Here is a 22,889-nt window from a genome sequence, read left to right on the forward strand (position 1 = left end):
TGATCAACACTTGATGCTTTGCTAACAATTACTGAATGTTGACTAACCTTAATTTCACCTTATTTAAACTCATTGTTTCTTTGCATGATCTTGAATCATTATAAATGAGGTGAAGATTCAGACGAAACTGAAAACAAAAGTAATGAAAAGAAGAAATTTTTCAACCCAAAAAAGCAACTTCTTAACACTCTTTGTACTTTTAATGTTCATTTTTTGTTGAACTTTTCTTGTCATAAAAAGTCCATTAAAAAGACAAAGATTAATTTGGAAAGATGAATATGAACAAAGACTGGTGTTCAACAAATTGATAACATCTTTAATAATAATGATTTAGTTAATGAAGTCAAAATGTTAATAGGAAAAGGAAAGTTAACATTTCTTTTAATCATTTAAAGGCAAATATTGAAATTAAAGCTGTTTAATGTGTAAACCAGAAATGATAAATTCCCAAATTGAATAATTTTTTCCTGGATCATATTAACGAAGCAAAGTGTCTTATTAAACATGATGAAAGGCAATCATTGTAATCAAATAGCCGGCAGCTTTTAGGCTTTTAAAGTAAACCCAGGTAAGGGAAGCTCATCAAGGTAACAACAAATGTTGGTCCGTTTATTTGATTAGATTTGAGTTAATCAGTTGACCGAGAAAAGTTAACTCACCAAGTCGAGGGTAAATCAAATTAATGAAGTAAACAATGTTCAACTTGTTTCAAGTTGCAGTTGAAACTTGATCATTAGTCGTGAGTAAATCATCATGAAACTGCTAATGATTTGAAAAGCGAAAACAGAGCAAAAAAGCTAAAACTGAAATTCAGATAAACATTTGTTAATTATTATTACAATTGCAATTTGTAATAATTGTCTATTAGTACAATTGAAGCATTTGGTTAATTACCTTTTATCTTGTGCTAATTAAAGTTATCTTTTTTTTCTCGTTCAAATGTTCACTTTAATTGTGTTATTTGAGAGAAAAAATGACATTTCTTTTTGTTCTTTTTTTTTCGTTTTCGCCATCTTCTTTTATCAATACTGGCAATCGGGTTCATTATTCATCAACAGTTCTCCTCATAAATGAACAAATAACTTATCATAACTTATCACTCCCAGTTATCACTCCTTGTTATCACTCCCTGTTTGACTTGCGATATTAGAGTTCACCTTATTGGATGCATTACAGTTACAGTTAATACATCTGTTGGATGTTAACATGAAGGATACAAAAATTGGTAATAATAGTTATTATTAATGAAGACAACTATTTAATCAATTCAGCTTTTCCTTCTCGCCAAATATCTTGTAACTGATATTAACATTTACTTTATATATTGTTAAGGTATTACTTGGATCAAGTTGAATATTTGATTGCTACTGAAAAGTGATTAAATGTCTTGTTTAACCATTTTTGGGTAAATAATTGTTGCTCATAAAATTTGATATAATAAATTGATAACAATATTGACCAACATCAATAATAAGTAATCCAACATTCCAGTCAAGTTTAAGCTTTACCTTCACATTTGGGTAAAGTTATTGTTAAAAGGTTCAACTTTTCATCCAATTTCATCTTATTAAGTTATTATCTGCTTTTCGTTACAGAAATTGTCATTCCAGTGGTCAGTATTTCCTGACAATTTGTTAGCCTTTACAAATGCTCTGAAAGTCTCAAAAAATCCTATTCGGTTTTGTGCAAATTGTAAATCGAAAGATTTGAAGGCAAAAATAAAATTTCTGGTCAAATCAAGTTTAGTTTGAAAAATAAATGTTTTATCAATCAGTCTAAAAATTTCATTATTTTGTTTTACCTTGCAAGTTATTTCAGATATTTTATGCTCTATGATTTTATGATTGCATTTGGTTTATTAACTGCTTCAAGTTGAATTGAAATACATGATGGAATGTAAAATAATTTGGAAAAATATTCTTTCATAGTTATTCCAATGTTCAGGGAGAAATCTTTCAATAGTAAATATCCATTTCTGTTTGATGCTTCTGTTCGAGCGTTTTCTTCAAGACTGTTCATTGTTTTTATGCGAAAATCATTAAGTATTGCTGTTAAATTTAGAGTAAATCAACGTAAGTAAGTCAGAGTCTTTAGCAATTAAGAAAGGTTGACTCGAAAAGTTACCCAAAAATAAATTTTCTGGTTAACTACAGTTGGTTTAGTGGGAAACTGGTTTGACTAAAGTTGAATATTATTTTGCTTTCAGTTTGTTTGTTTTGCTTTTTTTGGGAAATACGATTTTCTGTAAAAATGTTATTGAAAAGGAAACTTGCAAATTGATTGATTAACCCAAAAATGATTAATTATTTATTGGTTAAGGTCAATTGTTTGCTGCTTAAATTGACTTTCAAAATGATACTATTTTTGGACAATAAATCTTGCACTTTAATATCAACATTTCCCACATTTTACCCAAATGTCACAATAAATGATTTTGTTTAATGGTTTCCTTTTTATAAACTCAACCATATCAATTGGTAAAATCATTTGAAATCAATTCAAATTGTATCATTTCATTGTTTTATTGAGGAAAGCAAAAAAAAGTCTAATATTTTGAATAAACATTGAAAGTAAACGTTTATTATAAAAACATGAATAAACCATAAAATGACATTAATCTTGATCTTTATTCAACGAAAACTGTCATTTCCAAAGTTGACCAGTTTCAAGTTGGATTAACCAGTTTTGACTAATGAAATTATTCAAGATAAACCTTTTAATGCGCTTAGTAAATATTCATTTTGATCCAATTTTCTCATTAATCTTTATTCTTTCAGGTTTCTTGGGTTCGACAAAAGGATTTGCACATTTTAACAGTTGGACGTTACACTTATACTTCCGATCAAAGGTTTACCTGCATTCATCTAGACGATTCAGATGATTGGACACTTGAGATTAAATACGTTCAAAAGGACGACGCTGGCATATACGAGTGTCAAGTCAGCACCGAACCAAAGATGAGTCTAAGCATTAAACTTGGAGTTGTTGGTAAGCCTTTAACTTTACCAGAAAAAAAGTTTAACCAGAAAAAAGAGAAATATTGAAAAATATTGAATTTCCTATTAAATGATGATTTAAGGGAAGCTGAATTTTCGCTTCTCAAATTGTTATTAAATTGTAATCAGTAAACATGGAAAATGATTAAATGTTCATTTGATGGATTCAAATTTCATCAATTTGTCAGACATTTTTGCATCTTATCAGTTGAATGAGCATTTCAATGGGTTTTCATTTTTTCTTCAACTTTTCTCCTTTTCTTTTCCCAATTTTTTATCATTATTCAAAATGACAATTTAATGAGATTAACAACGACATCAGTTTGGTTGTTGTTGCTTCTGTGTTCACCAATTTACATTCACTTTATGCTCTTAAACATGATAATATTGAGAATGAAAAGTCACATTGATGATGCCTTTATCATGAACAATGAACAACATCAACAACAACAATATAATGACAATGAATAACAAATAGTGAGGGCACAAAGTACACATCAAAATGGGTTGAAGGAAAGGATCTTGTTTTTTTTCTTGCTCTGGGAAAAGATGAAAGTTTCGCCTTTTTTTGTCAATGAACAATCAGTTTTAAAATTTTATCACCAAACTACTATTCTGGTGACAGGCAAGAAAAACTTAAATTATCATTCCCTGTTGAGAGAGACATTTCAATGTTTACTTTTATCCAACTGCAAGCCATCAATCACTTTTTTTCACTTTCCTCGTTTACATCTCAATCTGTTCACTTTCAAGTAGCAATTGTAAATGTTCACCTTTACATTAAAATGATTAACAAATTGGGCGATCAGCAAAACAAGAGTTTCAATCATTTTCATGATCTTTCCATCAACAGTTCCAGAGAGTGACAATTTTGCTCTATAACTTTCAATTGACTTTTTTCAGCCTTTTGTTTCATCCATTTCCAGACAAACTGCTTTAAATTTCAATTTTAAACCAGAAAGTCAATACAATCGATCTTTTGGGTTAACCCGAAAATTCCTTACACGAGTTGAATAGCGTTTGCATCGACTATTGGAATAGATCAGACAAGATCTTTGATGGATTTTGATTTGAAATTTGATTCTAATAAACATTTAACTCTACTCGAGTCTTCATTTGAATTGGTCAAAAGGGAACTAAAAATCCAGGGAAATCGAAATTTTCATCGTTGGAAAGTCGATTGTTCAATTTAGGTTATAGCAATGGATGAAATTTGGTATTAGTTGAGCTGTACGTGATTAGTGTTGTATCGGCTTATCGGGCCAGTTTCATGAGATTATTCATGAAGTGGTGTTCACTGAAAGTTTCCCAATTTTTGTGTTGAGAAAATAATTCAATGGTTATAAAACAGATAATAATATTATTAGTGTTTGCATCCGATTCTCAAGATTATTGGTCTTCAATGTTATTGTCATCATTAGGTTCATCCTTATCATCATCATTATTATTGCCATTACAAAATCATTTCTCTTATGAGTATTGAATGAAGATGATGATGGTGATGATAAGAATGATTCTGATCATCTTGTTTTTTCAATCGTCCTATTATTTTGCTTTTACTTTCATCTTCTTTTAACCAATCTAATGGATGTAATCCACTTTTACGATAATATTTATCAACAGATTACTTTTTATTCAATGTTAATAACAATCGAGAGAATCAAATGAATTTCAGATAATCTAATGTACTTTAATTGTCCAATATTCTTGTTTCGGTTTTATCCAAGTTAATTGGATTAATAATGGTTACGGATTACGGTTTTTAGCCTATCTTCATCTTTACAAATGTAATCATTTTTCATTATTTTACTTTTGATTAAACAACAATCAATGTTATTTTGGTTAATATCAAAATGTTGAAAAGATTTATTTGTTTATATCTTTTTTTTTGTATTGAGCGCGTTAATGTGATTTGATTGTCTTTTTCAATGGTCATGTGGTTTTGTTTGGCTTGGTTGGTTAGGGAAATGTTTAATGGCGCTTCATTAATATCATTTTCATTATCATTAATTTGCTGTTTAGTTATTATTATTTAATGTTATTTATAATGTGATGATGAAAATCGTGATAATAATACTTGATTGTCCATCTATTGTATCATTGTATTATTATTAAAACTATAATTCTATTTAGTTTCTCTTTCTCTTCTTTTTTTTCCTCATTGTGCTTCTTCTTTTGTCTAATTAAAGCTGTTTATTTGTTTTGTGTTGATCAACTTATTGTAATTATAGTTAATCAATTCCAACGTTATCACCATCCTGGCTCACACTAATCATTTCAGGTTGATTTAAAAGGTTAATTAGTTTCATTTCGTTTCATTCGTCAACTATAAAAATCAATGGTTTCTTTTTTTCTTTCAGATTCTTGGTAAAAAAGATAGTTTCCAGTAGGCAATCCATGGTTTACACTCAAATGAATCCGTTTTGTTTAATCTGTTATGATTTTTCCAAATTTGAGTCTTGATTGTGAGTCTAGTAATTCAAGATTGGGAATCAAATTTCAAGGATAACTCAAGTTTTGCTGATGATTAACTGTAAAGGGTTGATTTACAATTTCACTTTGCTTGGCTTCATCAAGAGTCAATTTACTCTTGTCGTGCCATTGCCTTCTGACAATCTGTTTCTTGTTTAAAACATGGTGATGGCTGGAGAAATGATGACTTGAATTAATAATGATAAATACATAGACATATTAATGAAAAGTGTTTAGGTTGAGCGCATAAAATTATCAACTGTCGCGGTAATTGGTATCTGCGTTGTTTTTTAACAAATCTCACTGATTGATGTGTTCAAAATGTGTATGTAACAGCTATTAATTTAATTTTGATTTTTCACCATTATTTGACAAGTTTCAATTTTTATCTCTTCAAGTTTAACATTAACTTCCTTCCTTTGTCAACAATCATTTAATCATCATCATCGCCTTTTTTTGTAAAACTAATATTGATTATTTGTTTCTCTCTTCCCCTTTATTCCGACTCATGTTAACAGCGGCTAAAGCAATAATACCAGAAGGACCCGAGTTATTTGTTGAAGTTGGCGTTACAGTTAATTTAACTTGTTTAATTAGTGAACCATCATCTTCACCGCCGGTTTATGTTTTCTGGTACCATGATGGAACAGTGATTAATTATGATTCACCGAGAGGAGGAGACATAAAAGTGACAACGGATCGTAGCTCTTCAGCTGTTAGTCGTTTAACCATTATTGAATCAAGACCATCTGATTCTGGTGAATACTCATGTAAACCATCCTATGCAGATTTTGCCAATGCTACACTTCACGTCGTTGCCGCATCATCGTCTTCACCTTCATCATCTTTATCGTCAATTGCATTGGATAAAAAAGATTTTCCCGGGGAGTTGACACCATTCTATCAATATCCAGCGAGCTTGGGTACAAGTCTTTTTCAATATCATCATCAATACTATATTAATTGGTCTATTTACTTCTTTGGTTGGCTAGTAATTTATCGATCCAAGTAATAGTTCAAAGTCAATGGTATCGAATTATTGTGATAATATCGCCGGTGATAACATAAGAGTTAAAACTATGATCTCCTCAAGTCCTTAGCCTGTTGGACTATTGGTTATTGTAATAAAAATTTGGAAAATTTTAGACTTTTAGAAATTTTTACCCTATTTTTGTACAATATAAAAATACAGAATTTAAAAAATAAACTTTGATTTCTTTCTTAAATCACTCAACAATCAATCTTTTACACTACCTCTTGATGTCTAAGGTTCCTCACCTTTGATTTTTTTGTGATACAAACAGATTGTACAAACAAATTAGTGATGACAACTCAAATACTCGAGTAAAATGTTGAGACTTATTGATTTCACGTTCAAGATAGAATAAGGTTGCCCAGTTGATTGTCACAATGAGTACAAAGAGTATCAATGTTCAATCAACAGAAATTATCTAATAGTTAATCTTGAGTGACTGAATAAGTACCAAATAGATTAGACAAAAATTTCGGTTATAACTAATTTCTTTACTTTTCTTGCTAATAAAGAAGAAGAATCAAAGCAGAAATTGTAATCTATTAATACTTGAAATCACTTCAACATCATTCTATTGTTCAGGGGAAACAAAATTTATATACACTGAATGTTTTGCAAAGAGTAATCTTACTTCTCTTTAATGAACTGTCTCATTTATCAATCAACTTAAATGTAATACAAATATTGATCCATGGTTTGAGCCTAGGCGATTCCAATAGCTACTGATTGCAGTAAAAAAGCTTTCCAGATTGTAAATTGTTCACAGAAGAGTATCAATTTACATTATGATTTTCTTTATATTAGTAAATGAATAATAACCAGAGTTGTAACAAAACACTTACCGTCAATCCTCCCCTAACACTTTCAAACTAGTTGGTCACCGTTTTAAATGATTAAATTGATAAAAAATTGATAAAATTTTGAAGTCATCGAAATTATTACTCTTTGACCGCATAAAAATTTAAAGTCAATCAAACTGATTTACCTTTTGAATGTGATTGTGAAAAAATAATCAAAACAAGACAGTTTAAACAAAGATTACATAAGAGATGGCAGCACTGAGGTAGTGATGTGATGTAAATAAAGCAAAATGAGTGGGCCTTGTTTTTGTTTTTGTTAGCCAGAAATGAAATTACAATCACAATGTAATCAATTGCATATTTTTTTAATTTATTAAGTTTATCTTCACCAATTCTTACAGTTCTCTTTAACCTATGTTTAGTTGATTCCTGTTGCTAACCTAATGTGTTAACTCACTCTATTCAGTTGTAATCGGAAAAGAGATCCATACTTTTCAAGAAATGGCTACTAATTCATCAGCTGCTTCAACAACTATTCAGAATGTTGATTCCAGAGGATTTCAAATTGCTTCCAGAAAATTTCACCATCTCTTTGCAATGCCAGAGGAGGAGAAACTTGTTAATTACTACTCGTGTAACCTTTGGCGAGGAAAAGTACCTAGACAAGGAACAATGTTTCTCAGTATCAACCATTGCTCTTTTTATTCCCATTTATTTGGTACCAAAATCAAGCTGACAATCAAATGGACTGACGTACAGCATATCGAAAAAAAGAATACAGTTTTGTTTCCAGATACAATTATAATTTCTGCTAATGATGAAGCTTACAATTTTTCAATGTTTTTAAAGCCCTCAGAAACATATAGATTAATCCAACAGTTAGCTAATATTGCGATGAAAAGTTTAATGACCGATGAGAAGGTTGGCTCATATCAGGCTGATCTTGATCTTGTCGTTAAAACTTCTAAAAATGCTCCACGAAAGGTATCATTTCTCAAAAGAGATTTGGATGCTAAGCAGATAAGTGAGGCTTACCGGATGGCTTTCCGTTTACCTGTTCAAGAAAAACTTGATGGAACTTTACCCTGTATGCTTTGGACACCCTACAATAAGCAACATGTTTGGGGTAAACTGTTTTTATCTACAAATTACATTTGTTTTGGAAGCAGGGTAAGAAAAATTCAATTTCCAATACCCAATCTTAGCCCTCAGATAATTTAATGCGTGTGCACACTTAAACTTATTTATATTCACCTTTTGTTGTCATTCTGGTTTTTTCAATTCAAGATCAATTGTCGTTAATGAGTTGTCTTTTTTCATTATTACTTATCACCATGCATTAGACACCTCAGTCAGTCTCTCTTATCATTCCCATGAGGGACATATTATTGTCAGAAAAGGTTGATAATCATGGTGGACCTCCGTGTGTCAATGCTATCCTCATATCAACTCGAAAAAAATCAAATTTCCTGTTTTCTTACATTGACGACCGAGACTTTTTAATTCAAAAGATTTCAGAAATGCTTGAAAAGCTTCCTGAGGACAAAAGGTTAGCATTCAACACTCGATCTGTTTTCATTCTCATTACAAAGAAAAGATTGGGTTTCAGATTAATTATCATAAAAATTTTTCCTTCATTCAATCCAGCACAAATACGTCCTCGTCTGTTTCGAAACCTGATGGTGATAATGTGTTCGAAATTCAGCGACCTTTGAATGAACTTTTTGCTATGCCTAAAGAGCCTGAGGTTCAAGCTAAAGAAGCTGTACGTGAAAACCTTTGGGATCTTTATTTTAGTGATTATGGACGAGGTGTGTCCACTTATCGGACTCCTAAGGCTCGTGAATTGGTTGTGAAAGGTATTCCAGATAAATATCGTGGTGAATTGTGGATGCTTTATTCTGGAGCAATCAATGAATTGGAATCAAATCAAGGTTATTTTCAACAAATGGTCGAAGCAAGTACAGGCCGTAAATGTGTGGCATCTGATGAAATTGAACGAGATTTACACCGATCTTTACCCGAGCATCCTGCCTTTCAATCACCTGTTGGTATTAACTCTCTTCGACGGGTTCTCAATGCTTATGCTTACAGAAATCCAAGTATTGGCTATTGTCAAGCTATGAACATTGTAACCTCGGTATTGTTATTATTTGCTTCTGAAGAAGAAGCTTTTTGGTTGTTGGTTGCTTTATGTGAACGTCTTCTCCCTGATTATTACAATACTAAAGTAATCGGTGCCTTAGTTGATCAAGGAGTCCTAGAAGAGCTGGTGAAAACACATCTACCTCAATTATATCAAAAATTGGAACCCTACGGGATATTGAATATGATCTCACTCTCATGGTTCCTAACAATCTTTTTATCTGTCATACCTTTTGAATCAGCTATTCATATTATGGACTGTTTCTTTTATGATGGAGCTAAAGTCGTCTTCCAAATTGCTTTATCGATCCTTGAATCTAACCAAGAAGCATTGTTAAAGTGTAAAGATGATGGCGAAGCAATGACAGTGTTGACAGGGTTTCTTGAAAATATTACAAATCATGACGCTTCATCTCATCTAGCTCATTCAGTCACTTATGGACCAGTTTCCAAAAGATTTAATCAGGTAAATGTATTATTTGTTATATTTTCACCTTTGTCATAAAATTATGTCCATCAAAATTATCATTAACTATTTCTAATCATTTCTAATCTTTTTTTCATAATTCATCCTCTTTTTTATTCAATTTTCTAGAAAGTCACCGAGATAAATGAATTGATCAATGATTCATATACAAAATATGGTTTTTTAACTACTGCAATGATTGAAAAATTTCGATTTGATCGTCGTATTAAAGTTGTCCAAACTCTGGAAGATAACAACATGAGAAGTGTTATTCGCAGTGTTCAAAGTAATCCATTTGTTAATCATTATTTAAAATCAGAAGAAATCCAAAATCTATACGCAATTGTGAAAGAAGAGCAACTTCGTCAACAATATTGGGGCCGAGCAACATCTCAATCATCGTCTACCTGGGATCCATCTAAACCATTTTATGATATGTACAAATTAGATTTTGACCAATTTAAAGGTTATTTTCACCAAATATCTTCATGGACTGATGGTGATAATGCTGAAACACTAGCTTTACGGGTTTTCAAGATTCTTGATGAAGATGGCGATGGTTTCATTAATTTCTTACAATTTCTTATCATCATAGCAATCATGTTTAAATCAGATGTTGAAGTTCGTCTCAAATTGTTATACGCTTGTCATCTCATTCCTCTTCTTGATACAGAAAACCCAAACGGTTCTTTACCAGAGTCAGAATCTGATGTAGAAGAAGCTGAAGAAGCTACCGAGGCAACTGAATATTTCGGCAAATTATCTTGCAGCTCTTCTTCATGTTCAGCCGAATTATTACCCGGTAATGATCCTCCAATCAAAATTTCAGAAATAATACCAAGTCGCTTCGTTGTCCCTTCATCTTCACCCTCAAAAAGCTTTGAAATCGTCTCTGGACCATCAAGTACTACATCAACTTTAGCATCATCCCCACCATCATCCAGCAGTGTTAATGTTACTCTACACCCTTGTCATGAATACAAAGCTCTTCCTCCAATGAAGCAAGATCAATTTGTTGAACTTTGGAAAACTCTTTACGATATTTTCTCCGGATCACCCGAGGAACAACGAATGTATCATTGTGTAGCTTCCGTTTGTACTACGCTATTCAAGATTGGTGAACTCGCCTATCAACTTCGTGAACAGAACCAAGAAGAAGGTCAAGCAGCATCTAAAAGTCCAACCTCAGATTCTAAATCAGTCGAGAGCTTCGACATTGTAAGTCAAGCATCAATATTTGGAGATGAACATCATATCAACGCTGAAGGTGGATTTATCACTTTTGAACTATTTCAGGCAGCTTTGTTCATTGAAGAAGCTTTGGTTAACTTTTTCGAGAGAAAACCCAAACTAAATGAAGCATTGCAAAAACTGCGTAATCGTAGGTTTGATCGTACATCTAGTTTTATTGGCAATGCTAAAGCTGATTAATGTAAAAGTAAAAGATTGAAAGTGAGGGGCGTTTAAGCAAACAAATTGATTCAATTTTAATCAGATCTCAAAGGCTTGAAATTGATGAATCTTGCTGACAATGGAGCTGACAAAAATTGAATTTATTTTGTTTAGATTGTCTAATAAAGAAGAAGAAATTCGTCTATTCTTATTTCTTCTATTCTTATTGAGTTACCAGCTAAAGAAAAGATGAGATTTAGCTCACTTCTTATCATGAATTTTTAAAAAAACTGAACCAAAATTGTAATCCTGATCATGTTTTTTTACCAAGAAACATTCATCATTCCTTAATGAACAACTGCCTCCGAATTAAGGTCCATCTTCATCACCAGTCTTCACCAGGTTATAAGCAAGATTAACCTTCAACCTTAATCCTTTTGATATTGAGTGTTGACAATCTCTGACCTTTCTCCTATGTATAATTTGTAACCAGATGAAATTGAGCAAACATTATTTGCATTGACTTTTCAAGTCATGATTTGAATTTCAGCTCAGATCTCTTCCTTCTGTGATCATAGATTAGTTAATTTTAATCGTTATGTTCAACAACAATCACGACATCTGCTAGATTAATCTCGATTAATCTCCCATTGAAATTGTTAACTGTTTTTTCTGTTTGATACCCTTTAAATTGTCAATCAAGTAAACATAACAATTTTTTTGTAAACATGATATCAATGATGATGATGAGATTCAACAGTGAGTTTCAACAATGAAAAGCCCATTATTTTACTAGATCATGTAGATATTTTCATTTTTTATGAGTCAAAAATCTCTTTTTGTAATAAGTGATAATTTTAACCAAATGATGAGAAATTAAATTACAATAGTTGATATGCATATCGTTTCTATCATTACTGAATCATGTCTCGAAATAGTTTATTAATGCAAACCTTTGGTGTTAATTACAATTGGATTACAAATCAAATGGTTTAACCAGTTTTTTTTTCTGATGTTCCTCTCCTCTTGTGTATTCTGTGTTAATCAAAGCACAACCATTTGGTTGCGTTTTATTGATTGTCAACAATTGATTTTTCCGGGAGATAAACTTTGAACCATTTTTGTATCTTCATATTTCATTTCAATTCTGAATGAAACTTCAATTGTAATATTATAAATATTTACATATAAATCAAACAAATTGTTATTAAACACATAAAATATATTTACTACCAACATGTGATAATTTTGTACTGAATATTTCATTAAAACTTGTAAACACAACACTTGTTTATTTTTGTTAATTGATAATCATTTGTCTTTTAGCCCAAATTGCTAATCAGACGATCACTTATTACACCAATTTTTAACCAACTGTTAACCCGATATTTTGGGTTATCACAATATTAAGCAAAAAATTTCACAGTTACGTTAAGATTGGTGAAACTGGTTTGGCAGTGGATGTTGAATGGAAAGGAATGTTTCTGCTTTTTTGAAATACGATATTATGTTTGAAATTAATTGGTTTAAATTGTTATATAATTAAGTTGTATCAAACTACCGTGAAAGTGGAGAAAAATTTGTATTGTAAAAACTGTTAAGTTGTGAAAATTGCTTGTGCTAATTGATTTTGAAACATCGGCAATTTTACACACTTACAAAAGCACAAAATAGAGATTATTTGTTTACAGATTGACTTAAAGTCAAAGGTTATCTTCTTGGGAACTTTGTTGAACCCTGAAGGGTCACTAATTACGCTGTTTTAGACAAAAAAAGTAACTTTTACTTTTGTGAGCCAAAGGTTCACAATTCAACCTTTCGGTTTAATTGTCGGTGAAGACAAAGATTAACTTGGTTACACTGGTGAATCAGAAGTAAATACAGATTTTGTAGTCTACTTGAAAGGATTAACTTGCTTTCAGCTGATTACCGTGAGAAGCTCTATTTTCACCTTCAACCTGCATTTCGTGCGAATTGTTTTTAAATTTTGAATTTCACAAAAATTGGCTGCTAATGCGTATTTAAAAAAATTATCAAAACCTTAAATGGAATGTTAAGTTTAATCAAATTTTAACCAATAAGATTTAGCTACCCTTTATGATGTTGTTTCACATTTTTCTATTGGTGAAGTTAATGTTTACATGTGTTGTATTGTCTTTCAGTTTCTTATAAAACAATAGGCTTTGTTGGATGCCTTATTAGTTGGCTACGAGTAAAGTCTTCACTCTCATCATCACCATCATCTTCATCTTCATCATCATCCTCATCAACACATTGGAACACTTTTCTCATCTCATCTAAATTTTCATGTTTTGCTATTGACCTGTTGTTGATCTTTTACATTTTGTAATTTGTGTAGATATTTATTGTTTTTGTTAATTTTTCTTAAATTTGACTGTTATTCATTGTTGATCTCTTTTTGATTGTATTGTCTTGTATTTTTAAAAATGGAAGTTCTCCCGATTTCGTATGATTACACTAATGAAATGTCTCCAGAAATGGATTTATTGGCAGCCGCAAGCATTGGAGATCTTGGTCTAGTCCACAGACTTCTTCAACAAGGAGCGTAAGTATTTTTTTTATTTCGCAGTAAATTTTCTTCCACGTTTATTTTCAGTTGTGATACTGACCTTTTTCTTTTTCTCTTTAAAGAAATGTTGACCTTCAAAATGAATCCGGATGGACTCCATTAATGTATGCAGCCCATTATGGTCACTACAATGTAGTCAAAATGCTGATTGATTATGGAGCCAATGTAAATATTACCGAAAAGATTCAAGGTCGAACCCCGTTAATGCTGGCTGCTTCTTGTGGACATACTCGTTGTATTGAGGTCCTTATTACCCTTGGCGCTGCTGATATTGACATGACTGATACTCAAGGTCATAATGCGGCTTATTATGCTATACACTCAGGCCATGGAAGAAACAAAATTATTGCTAAGCTTCTAAAGATTCAAGGGAAAAGTCGCTCCTCTTCATCGACAAATGCAACCTCATCTACTTCAGCTTCTTCCTCTTTAGTTGGCTCAGCTTCTCGAACTCGACCTTTAACAAAAGGTCGTTCTGATGCTTCACCAGCAAATGGTAACTCTAATGGTAACAACAACGCTAATAATAACAACAGCTATAGCAAGCATGCAAGCAATAGAGGTCAAAATGTAACAATTTCATCAAATAAGATCACATCAACAACTAAACCCGATATAATTATCTCACAAGAAAATATAAGGCCAATCATTGAAGACTCTTCACCTTTTTCCAATGGAAACGGAAACAACAAGAAAAACGATGATAGTTCAACCTGTGATTATTACAGTCCTTATCTATCTTTGAATCGTGAGTGGTCTCCATTAGGAGGTCGTCAGTTCACACCATCTTCTCCATCATCACCATTTTGTGTAAATAACGGTTTCACACCTCAATTAACCATTGACGGACTTATGGGTAAACGCCGGCTTCCAATGAGCGAGCAAAATGACTGTTCGCGTTCTGAAAGCCGTTCACCGCTTCCCGAGAACCTTGACTCTCTATTAAAGAGAATAGGTCTTCCACAGTATTCGCAATTATTTAATTCTCACGGAATTGATTTGTATTGTTTCTTAACTCTCAATGAAGCTGATTTTGAAAAGATTGGAATAACTCTTCTAGGACACAAACAGAAACTCTACATGGCTCAGCTTCGATTCCGGGAATCGGTTGAGATTGCCAGCACACAAGAACAATTCTTAGCTGATTGGCTTCTCTCTGAACGAGAAAATCTTAAAAAAGAAAATCACGAATTGAAAATGAAATTAAAAGGAGTTGAATCGGCAAACAATTTAATGCCACTTTATAATTGAAAATGGTGCTGACATGGAATTGCATCAACTTTTACCCAATTCACCCCATTCAAAGTTAATTGCCTTCAAATCGATTGTTTAGACTGTGCTTTTTGCATTCTAATTGACTAGTATCAAATGCTTTTTTTTATTTCTCGCACTCTTTGCCCTTTTTTTCCTGTTTTTCTCTATTTTTGAAATCATAATTTGTTTTTTTACCCGAAATTTCAAAAAACCTCAACTTATTGATTTTTTATCTATTGAATCAATTAAATTGCTCTGTTATGAAAACTGAAATTCGATCCTTTCATCTTTAATCTTTCGCTCAAGCCAAAGATATTGCATTTAAATTGATTAAGAGTTACCAGGTTAAGTTTTCTCTAAAAATGGAGACACAATTCTTAGAGTTAATGATGTCTTGGCATTTTTAAACAATCTTTTTTTGCAAAGCAGCCAATATTGAGGCAAAACAAATTAATAAGAGTTGAAGATTTTATCTCAACTCAAATTTCTGGTTAATTGATTATCATAAATGTAACACTGTAACAATGTAACATCATTTTTAACCTATTTGTAATGTTGGTAATGATATTTGAACTTTAACCCCAGCTTTGGCTCTGACCATTTAAAACTCTTTACCAGTTAAAGTTACCTAGAATCAGCCAATGGTAGCTCATCTTGAGGCGGAGTGAATCTTTCATCAACTCAATAAACCCATTTAGACAGTAGCTCTTAAGACCTCGTTCCTTTGTTTAAACAACTTCAATTTAGATTTTGTTTCATTTGTAAATTGTCTTTTGGTCCGATAACTTATCTTTTTACCTACTTCTTTTTCTTCTATTGTAACAGTTTTGTAACAGTGAAGTTATTTTCTCCGCAGTTATTTAACCCAGTCTAACTTAACCTATCCTAACCTAACCTCTTTGTAAAACAATGTCTTCTTACGGTAACTTTCCTCGACGATTCCATCGCTCTTATGGTCGCATTAAAAACAACTTTTATTCACCTTCCCCAGCTAATTGCGACTCTTACATTAAAATAAATCGCTGGCGATCTGCACCTGTACCTTCTTCTAATGTGACTATACCTTCTGACAATTTTCGACAAAGAATTCCTTCGACATCATCGACTGGGTCGGCTTCATCTGGATCCACTTCAAATACATCTTCATCATCGACTCCACGAAAATCCAACAATCAATCTTCATTCCATTACAAAGGTAAAAAATCGGACAAAGCAGGCAAGACGAAAATTTGTGTTTTCTGCAAAAAAAATAGAGAACCCAGAGAGGTTTATACTGACCATACTCTCAAAGATGAAGCTGGTAACACTGTTTGTCCAATATTGTGCAAGTATACCTGTACTTTGTGTGGTGCTACTGGTCCTGAATCTCACACCATTTCTTACTGTCCCATGTCTCGTGTCGCTCGGAGTGTTTTTGACGATGCCACTGCATTCATCGAATTTGGAAACTATGCGAGCCAAGCCAATGTGCCTTAATTTTTAACTTATTCCTTCGTGATTTCTTCAATTTAATTGATTTACATTGATGTCATGAAATCTAAAAGATAGGAACTATGGTTCCTAACTTTATTATGTCCAAGATTTTTTTGATTGATTTTTTTTTTTGAAAATAAAAGTAAATAATTAAAACAAAGCGTTTGATCAAGTCAGATTTTTTTTACAATTTTAATCAGCTTCATTGAGATGATCGTTATGTTTATACATGCTTGATGAATATTTAATTGGGGATCAATGAAAACAGAAGATCCAGGAAATCAATCTCTCTACAAGATTGGTTAAGGGGTCAACAAATTGATTCAATTAGATGATTGACCCGAAACACTGTAGGAGTTGAGGGAAATTTGATATTGATTTTGTTTAGAATATAATTGTTATGTAAAATTAAACAGCTTTTGGATTCTTTAAGCTTTACAAGTTTCAAGATTTTTCACGGTATACCATAGGATTACTTTAGAATGATGATTGGTGTGAACTTGCTGAAACTATGATGAGAAAGGTAAATTTGATGTTGTTTAATAACTAAATTTGCAAGGTCTACATGTTGACCTTAAATCAGGCCTGATGGCCTTATTCTCGTGAAACAAACATCGGCTTACAAGAACTTGTTTATATTATAACGCTTAAACAATGAACTGTTTCAAATGGAAACCATCACCATTCAGTTATGTGATCAGGTTTTTCTCCTCTTTCATATTTAGACCACATTCGCCTATACAACCTCTCTAGGTTTGAAGTATAGATTTTAACGTTGAATAACGGGGATTCTGCCCTGGCTTTCCAAACTTTTGCGCGAATTGCTTTAAGATATTGCCTGTCTGTTCCTAACTTAACAGCGATGTCCTCGTAATCTTGGCGATTTCGAGCGATTAGGTCAGGCACACCTAAACAGGCCAATTGTGAAGATGCTACACGAGATGCTAAAGTTTCACCAGCTAAAGTGATCATTGGGGTTCCAGCCCAAAGAACATCCATTCCGGTTGTGTGCCCATTGCACAGGGGAGTATCCAAACAGAGATCGGCAAGTTGTCCCCGACGGACATGCTCTTCTTTCGCCGCGACATTAGATAAAACAATACGATGTGAAGGTAAACCAAGTTCTTCTGCCATTGCAAGAATGTTGGGTTCACCATGAGCTGGAAACCGAAGAAGCCATAAAACACTGTTGGGCACTCTTTTCAAAATATTCACCCACATAGTGAGAGTTGGAGGGTCGATTTTATAAAGTTGATTAAAATTACAATAAACAATTGCGTCCTCAGGAAGGCCATATTGTTGTCTACTAGTAACAACAATTGATTTAGGAGCCTCTTCCCCGGTGGCTGCTTTATTATTGAGTTGAGTTGTGGCCAATCCATTTTGTACAACAATTCCGTTGACTGAAGTTGAAAGCTGCCCGGTGCTGATCATTACCGAAACAGCTGATGTAGTAGGTAGTTCAACCATTTTTTTAACAACTTCAATTTTTTCAAAATTAGCAAGAGATTGAGTACTAACAACAGTAATCTCTTTTACCTTTTTAACTTCTACCTTCTCCATTATTGGAGATAAATCAGTTGCGTTAACAATAGCAACGTTGTCTGGAGGAGCCTCATTTACAAGCGCACTTTGCGAAGATGAATAATTGTGATTATGTTTTTTAAGTCCATTAGTCTCAGTTGTTAGAATAACTCTTTCAATAAGATGGGGAAACATATTCTTATGATCGCCCACAAAAAATGTATCCGGCATAAATGCTAATTTCTCTGAATATTGTGATGCCAATTCAATCGGTGAAGTTATTTTGTCGGTGACAATATAATCCATGAAAGGAGCGCCACTAGTACCAGGATAACCAAGCCACATAACTTGAATAGGTGCTGGCTTTAGAGCAAATATTTCATTACGGGCTCCTTTAGTGTAACCATTCATGTTGACCAAAATATGTACTCCATCTTCAAAAATCATATCAGCCGCTTTCCCGTTGCATGACACTGTAGACAGATCGACAAAATGATCACACTCGCCAGCAATTTTACTTCTGAATGTTGTGCCATCATCGGGAGAGAGAGCATAACAAAATATTTCAAAGTTTTCACGGTCATGGAAACCTGGTACACTTTGCATTAGATGAGATGTTGGATGATTCCCAAAATCAGAACTGACATAGCCAACCTTTAATCTGTCAACTTTACCGAATTTGAATTGATAAGGGGGTTTGTGGAGAACTTGAATCTTTTCTAAACATAAAGCAGCGTGTCGAGCAGCAATGGCTTTTCGAAAATCATGGGATAATGGATATAGCATTGAATGGTGAGGGTGAACAGAGGGTAAACGATTTTTCTCAAGTTGTTCACGAATTATCGCAACCAACTTCTTCATTCGAGCTTCATAGTCTGTCCAATCACAGATTATCTGAAGACAATGAGCAAGGTTACAATAAGCATCAGGAAAATCGGGCTGTAATAAAGAAAGAAATAAGATTTAGTCACAAGGAAAAATGAGGAAAAAACAAACCAATAAACTGGAATAATCAGATAAATGATTTGATCATTAGTTGACTAGTCAACTCATATACTATCTAGCAAAATAATATAAAATTCATCATGTTGAATAAATAAAAATTTGAGATTGATATGTGAGGCTTACCTTAAGCTTAAGAGCCGTTTTATAAGATTGAATGGCTTCTGGAATATTACCGGAGTCTTTATGAACAGAAGCAAGATTTGAATGGGCATCAGCAAACGCAGGATTAATTTGAATAGCACGACTATAACATTGTAATGCTCCCTGAATATCGCCCATTTCTTTTAGTGTATTTCCCATGTTAGAATATGCGTCAGCAAAGGCTGGGGATATTCTGATTGCTTCTTTATAGTGCATTAAAGCTTCACCCAATTTACCTTGCTGTTGTAGTACTGAAGCTAGATTGGAATGTGCAGCAGCAAATTCAGGGAAAACATCTAATGCTTTTAAATACAGCCTAGTAGCTTCTTCAATATGACCCTGTTCACGTTTGATGTTAGCTAAATTATTTAAAGAATCAGCATGGGTTGAGCACAGTCTAAGGGCTGTATTATAACAATCTTCGGCTTCGGAGACATATCCTTTCTCTTTGAGAGCATTAGCCAAGTTACAGTAAGCATCTGGATAATCCGGTTGTAATTCAATAGCTCGTCGGTAAGTATCAATAGCCAAGTCGATTAAACCTTGTTCATAATAAACTCCAGCAAGGTTACCATGAATAATGGCATTGTTCGGACTAAGATTCAATGCCCTAAGGTAAGCAGCAGCAGCACGATCAAAGATTCTAGCTTCTTTGAGAACATTTCCAAGATTTATGTAGGCATCCAAAAAATTCGGGTCTAATTGAACAGCCTGAAAGAAGAAGATAAGATATAGTTATAATTGCGCTTTAATTTAAAAACATTTAACATACTTTCTCGAAGTGATGAATGGCAAGCCATATTTCACCTTGAGCATTGAAAACGCATCCAAGATTACTCCAGGCCACCGCAAACGTGGGACAAGTTTCAATAGCCTTTAGATAACACGCTTTGGCTTCGTCAAGTCTTCCAATCGCTTTCAATAAATTACCAAGATCACTCCGGACACAATAAAGATCGGGATTGTATTGAAGTGAAGATACATAGGCTTGAACAGCTTGTTCCAAATCTCCAGCAGCAACCAAAGCAGCAGCAAGATTGATGTATCCATCGATGAAATCAGGTTTAAGCCTGACCGCGTGTCTATAATTCTCGAGAGCCTCTTGAAGTTGACCTTTTTCTTTATAAACATTTCCTAAATTTGAGTATGCCTCGGCAAGAAGAGGATTTTGTTTGATGGCCAAAGAACTATAATGGGCTGATTTATCAAGACGTCTACACTGGAAATTGATTGAACTTAACAGCAAAAGAATACTAGTGTTGGTTGGATCTTGCCTCCACAGCTGCAAACAATGTTTTTCAGAACTCTCGTAATCACCAGTACTATATTCTCTGTGAGCCAACTCAGCTAAGCTTTGAAAGGCTGCAGCAGATGAATTGTTAGCCATTTCTTGCAAAGTACGAGTCCTCTTGTTCTTGGGTAGGTCGAACAACATGTGAATTTGATGAACATAGAATTAAAGATAACTTGCAGAATACGTGAAGACGAATTAGAAAATTAAAAAAAAAATATATAATTAATAATAATGATTACATTGTGATGAATGAGAAATTTTTTAAGTGCCAAAAACGTATATTAGTGGGCTGAACGTTCACTTTATCCATGTACACAAAAATATCGACAAAAGATCAGATCTCAATAGATATTGATACTCGATACATTTATACTTGGAATCTTTACCAAAGAGTATAACTATTACTCTTTGATCTTTACTTTCTTTCTCTCTTTCTTTTATGTTCATCCTTTCATTCCTTTCATCTTCTCCTTTCATGACTTAAATAGCTTTGACCGGACTCACGTAGGCCAAATGAGGTTTTTAAATATTTTTTAAACAGCTTACCCGAATTATGTCTCATCTAACTAAATTTTGGGAAAATATCAACCTATTAGCTCATCTATCTTGGTAACAGACAGTTGAAAATATGATCATTGGTCATCTTAAAGTAGTTTTTTTCAATTTGTGAAAAATTGTATCATCGGACTCATTACAAAAAAATTAGATATTACTTGGTTATGCTAATTACCATCGATTAACCGTGTTTCGATCTTAAGTAGTTTATTTTTCTACCCAATATCCGTTAAAGATATACAAACCTGTTTAGAATCCAGAGAGAAACCAATAATGATCTGGGTTGACAATCAGCTGGACCAAATTGTGATGATAAATCGGCTTTGCTCATTAAATCCAATCACTTTTGTCGAAATCCTGATGTCGAACTCCCAATCCAATGAAATAACCACCAAAAATGTTGATCAACCATTAAAAGGGATTCATAATTAGCAATCACCATCCTCTTTTTGTAGCACCTCTGATCGCACTGAACTTTCATTTACTTTTATCATCCACGACTTACAAATTATCCGATGAAATCTAATAGATCGTCTTCTGACTATCAAGCAATTTTGATCAAGGCTTTAAAACATTAACTAACAGACAAACGGATCGAAAAAATTTATATTAAAACTGAACATCTTCAAGGCTTAACATAGTCTTCCTCGATTAATCGTTTCTTATTAAATTATGAACCATGAGGAGAGCTGGGAAACTTAATTCTGAGTTGTCTTCCATTTAGTTGAACTGTGATATATCGCGAAAAATCTAGTGGACTTCGCTTTACAATTTTATTTCAGCATTTAGTATTCAAATTCATTTTGTAAGCAAAGTTTTTTCTGTTCAAATAGCTTATTTCCCTATTTATCGAGCAACTTATTCTTTGCTTCTTTTTCTTATTTTATTGTTGGCAAGATCAATTTTATTTCCAATGAGACAAATATTTTTGTTCATTTTTAATTTTTTATTGTAAAAATTATCAGCATATGGACCTGATTGTTCAATTTTATTTTTTAAATTTTACTTTGACTTGGATCACTCGAACCAGTTCGGGATCCTACATTGCCAGGGAATGTATTCAAATTGAATTTCATGCAGTGGTGGCTCTTATCTGACTTCTAATGACTTCCATTTTATGAATCTTCAGTGGAATTTTGAAGAATTTCCCGCAATTTTTGATTTGAGAGTATCATTAATCATTGGAGTTATCAAATCATACAATCAAAGAGTGCTAATTTAATGGATTTTCAAGCTTTCTCACTCAACTACCAACCAATAGAAATGAGTGAGATCAGCTGATTGATGGATAACAATTACAATAAATGGTTCCATCTCACTTTCTAAGATCACACCCAAATATTGAAATTTAAATTGAGTCAATTTATTGATTCATAATAATTCATCTATTGGTTCTAAATATTGTATTTAGATTGTTTCTTCTAGAAGTTAATCTATTCAATTTCTCAACATTTAGCAACTTCCAATGATCACCTTGAGTCCAACAAAAGTCATGTTGGGACTCATCAAGTTAAGTCAACTTGTTCAACAATTGAAAAACAGTCGATATCAAATTAAAAATTAAAATGAGAAGTGTCAAGAAAATTACAATTGACAACAGCTTAATCGTTTGCGAGTTGTAACTTAACTGCAAACAATCTTCAGCTTAGTCTCAACCATCATCTAATTTTCAAGCTTTATCAGACTGTATTGACTGTGATCTGAGTTTCTCAGCACAAAATTATTCCATTGCCCAGCTATCTTGAATAT

At 32.9% G+C, this 22,889-nt stretch overlaps 5 protein-coding genes across 8 annotated transcripts in view; 4 read left to right on the forward strand and 1 right to left on the reverse strand.

Moving 5' to 3' along the window:
- Positions 1 to 6,694, forward strand: part of LOC107371302 (uncharacterized) — a 31,742-nt gene extending 25,048 nt beyond the window's left edge. Inside the window, exons 3-4 of the mRNA XM_089267799.1 lie at positions 2,778 to 2,988; positions 5,987 to 6,694. Coding sequence (XP_089123925.1) covers positions 2,778 to 2,988; positions 5,987 to 6,480 — 705 coding nt within the window. The 3' untranslated portion in view covers positions 6,481 to 6,694. The remainder of the gene's footprint in view (positions 1 to 2,777; positions 2,989 to 5,986) is intronic.
- A 916-nt stretch (positions 6,695 to 7,610) lies between these two features.
- On the forward strand, positions 7,611 to 12,588 carry LOC107367272 (TBC1 domain family member 9). Its single transcript, XM_015934969.3, has 4 exons — positions 7,611 to 8,471; positions 8,645 to 8,850; positions 8,949 to 9,912; positions 10,042 to 12,588. Exons 1-4 carry the CDS (start codon positions 7,803 to 7,805, stop codon positions 11,341 to 11,343), a joined length of 3,141 nt encoding a protein of 1,046 aa, XP_015790455.2. The 5' UTR covers positions 7,611 to 7,802; the 3' UTR covers positions 11,344 to 12,588.
- Positions 12,589 to 13,511: 923 nt separating this feature from the next.
- LOC107364216 (uncharacterized) lies at positions 13,512 to 15,421 on the forward strand. The gene is made up of 2 exons (XM_015931551.2): positions 13,512 to 13,870; positions 13,957 to 15,421. Exons 1-2 carry the CDS (start codon positions 13,752 to 13,754, stop codon positions 15,143 to 15,145), a joined length of 1,308 nt encoding a protein of 435 aa, XP_015787037.1. The 5' UTR covers positions 13,512 to 13,751; the 3' UTR covers positions 15,146 to 15,421.
- A 493-nt stretch (positions 15,422 to 15,914) lies between these two features.
- On the forward strand, positions 15,915 to 16,781 carry LOC107364225 (uncharacterized). The gene has a single exon (XM_015931558.3). It carries the CDS (start codon positions 16,058 to 16,060, stop codon positions 16,622 to 16,624), a length of 567 nt encoding a protein of 188 aa, XP_015787044.2. The 5' UTR covers positions 15,915 to 16,057; the 3' UTR covers positions 16,625 to 16,781.
- A 13-nt stretch (positions 16,782 to 16,794) lies between these two features.
- Positions 16,795 to 21,804, reverse strand: sxc (O-linked N-acetylglucosamine (GlcNAc) transferase sxc). Of its 4 annotated transcripts, none has more exons than XM_015931534.3 (4): positions 21,386 to 21,804; positions 20,064 to 20,757; positions 19,274 to 20,002; positions 16,795 to 19,084 (listed from the first exon to the last, which is right to left on the reverse strand). In XM_015931534.3, the coding sequence occupies exons 2-4, from the start codon at positions 20,724 to 20,726 to the stop codon at positions 17,300 to 17,302; spliced, it is 3,177 nt and encodes a 1,058-aa protein (XP_015787020.2). In that variant the 5' UTR covers positions 20,727 to 20,757; positions 21,386 to 21,804; the 3' UTR covers positions 16,795 to 17,299. The 4 variants fall into 4 exon arrangements, with proteins under 4 accessions (XP_015787020.2, XP_089123923.1, XP_089123924.1 ...); XM_089267797.1 differs by having other exon boundaries at positions 21,316 to 21,793; XM_089267798.1 differs by lacking the exon at positions 21,386 to 21,804 and adding an exon at positions 21,132 to 21,229.
- Positions 21,805 to 22,889: the final 1,085 nt, after the last annotated feature.

This window comes from Tetranychus urticae, chromosome 2, assembly GCF_039701765.1.
Source record: "Tetranychus urticae isolate SD_2017Ah chromosome 2, NJAU_TeUrti_SD_1.0, whole genome shotgun sequence".
Taxonomy (NCBI): Eukaryota; Metazoa; Arthropoda; class Arachnida; order Trombidiformes; family Tetranychidae; genus Tetranychus; species Tetranychus urticae.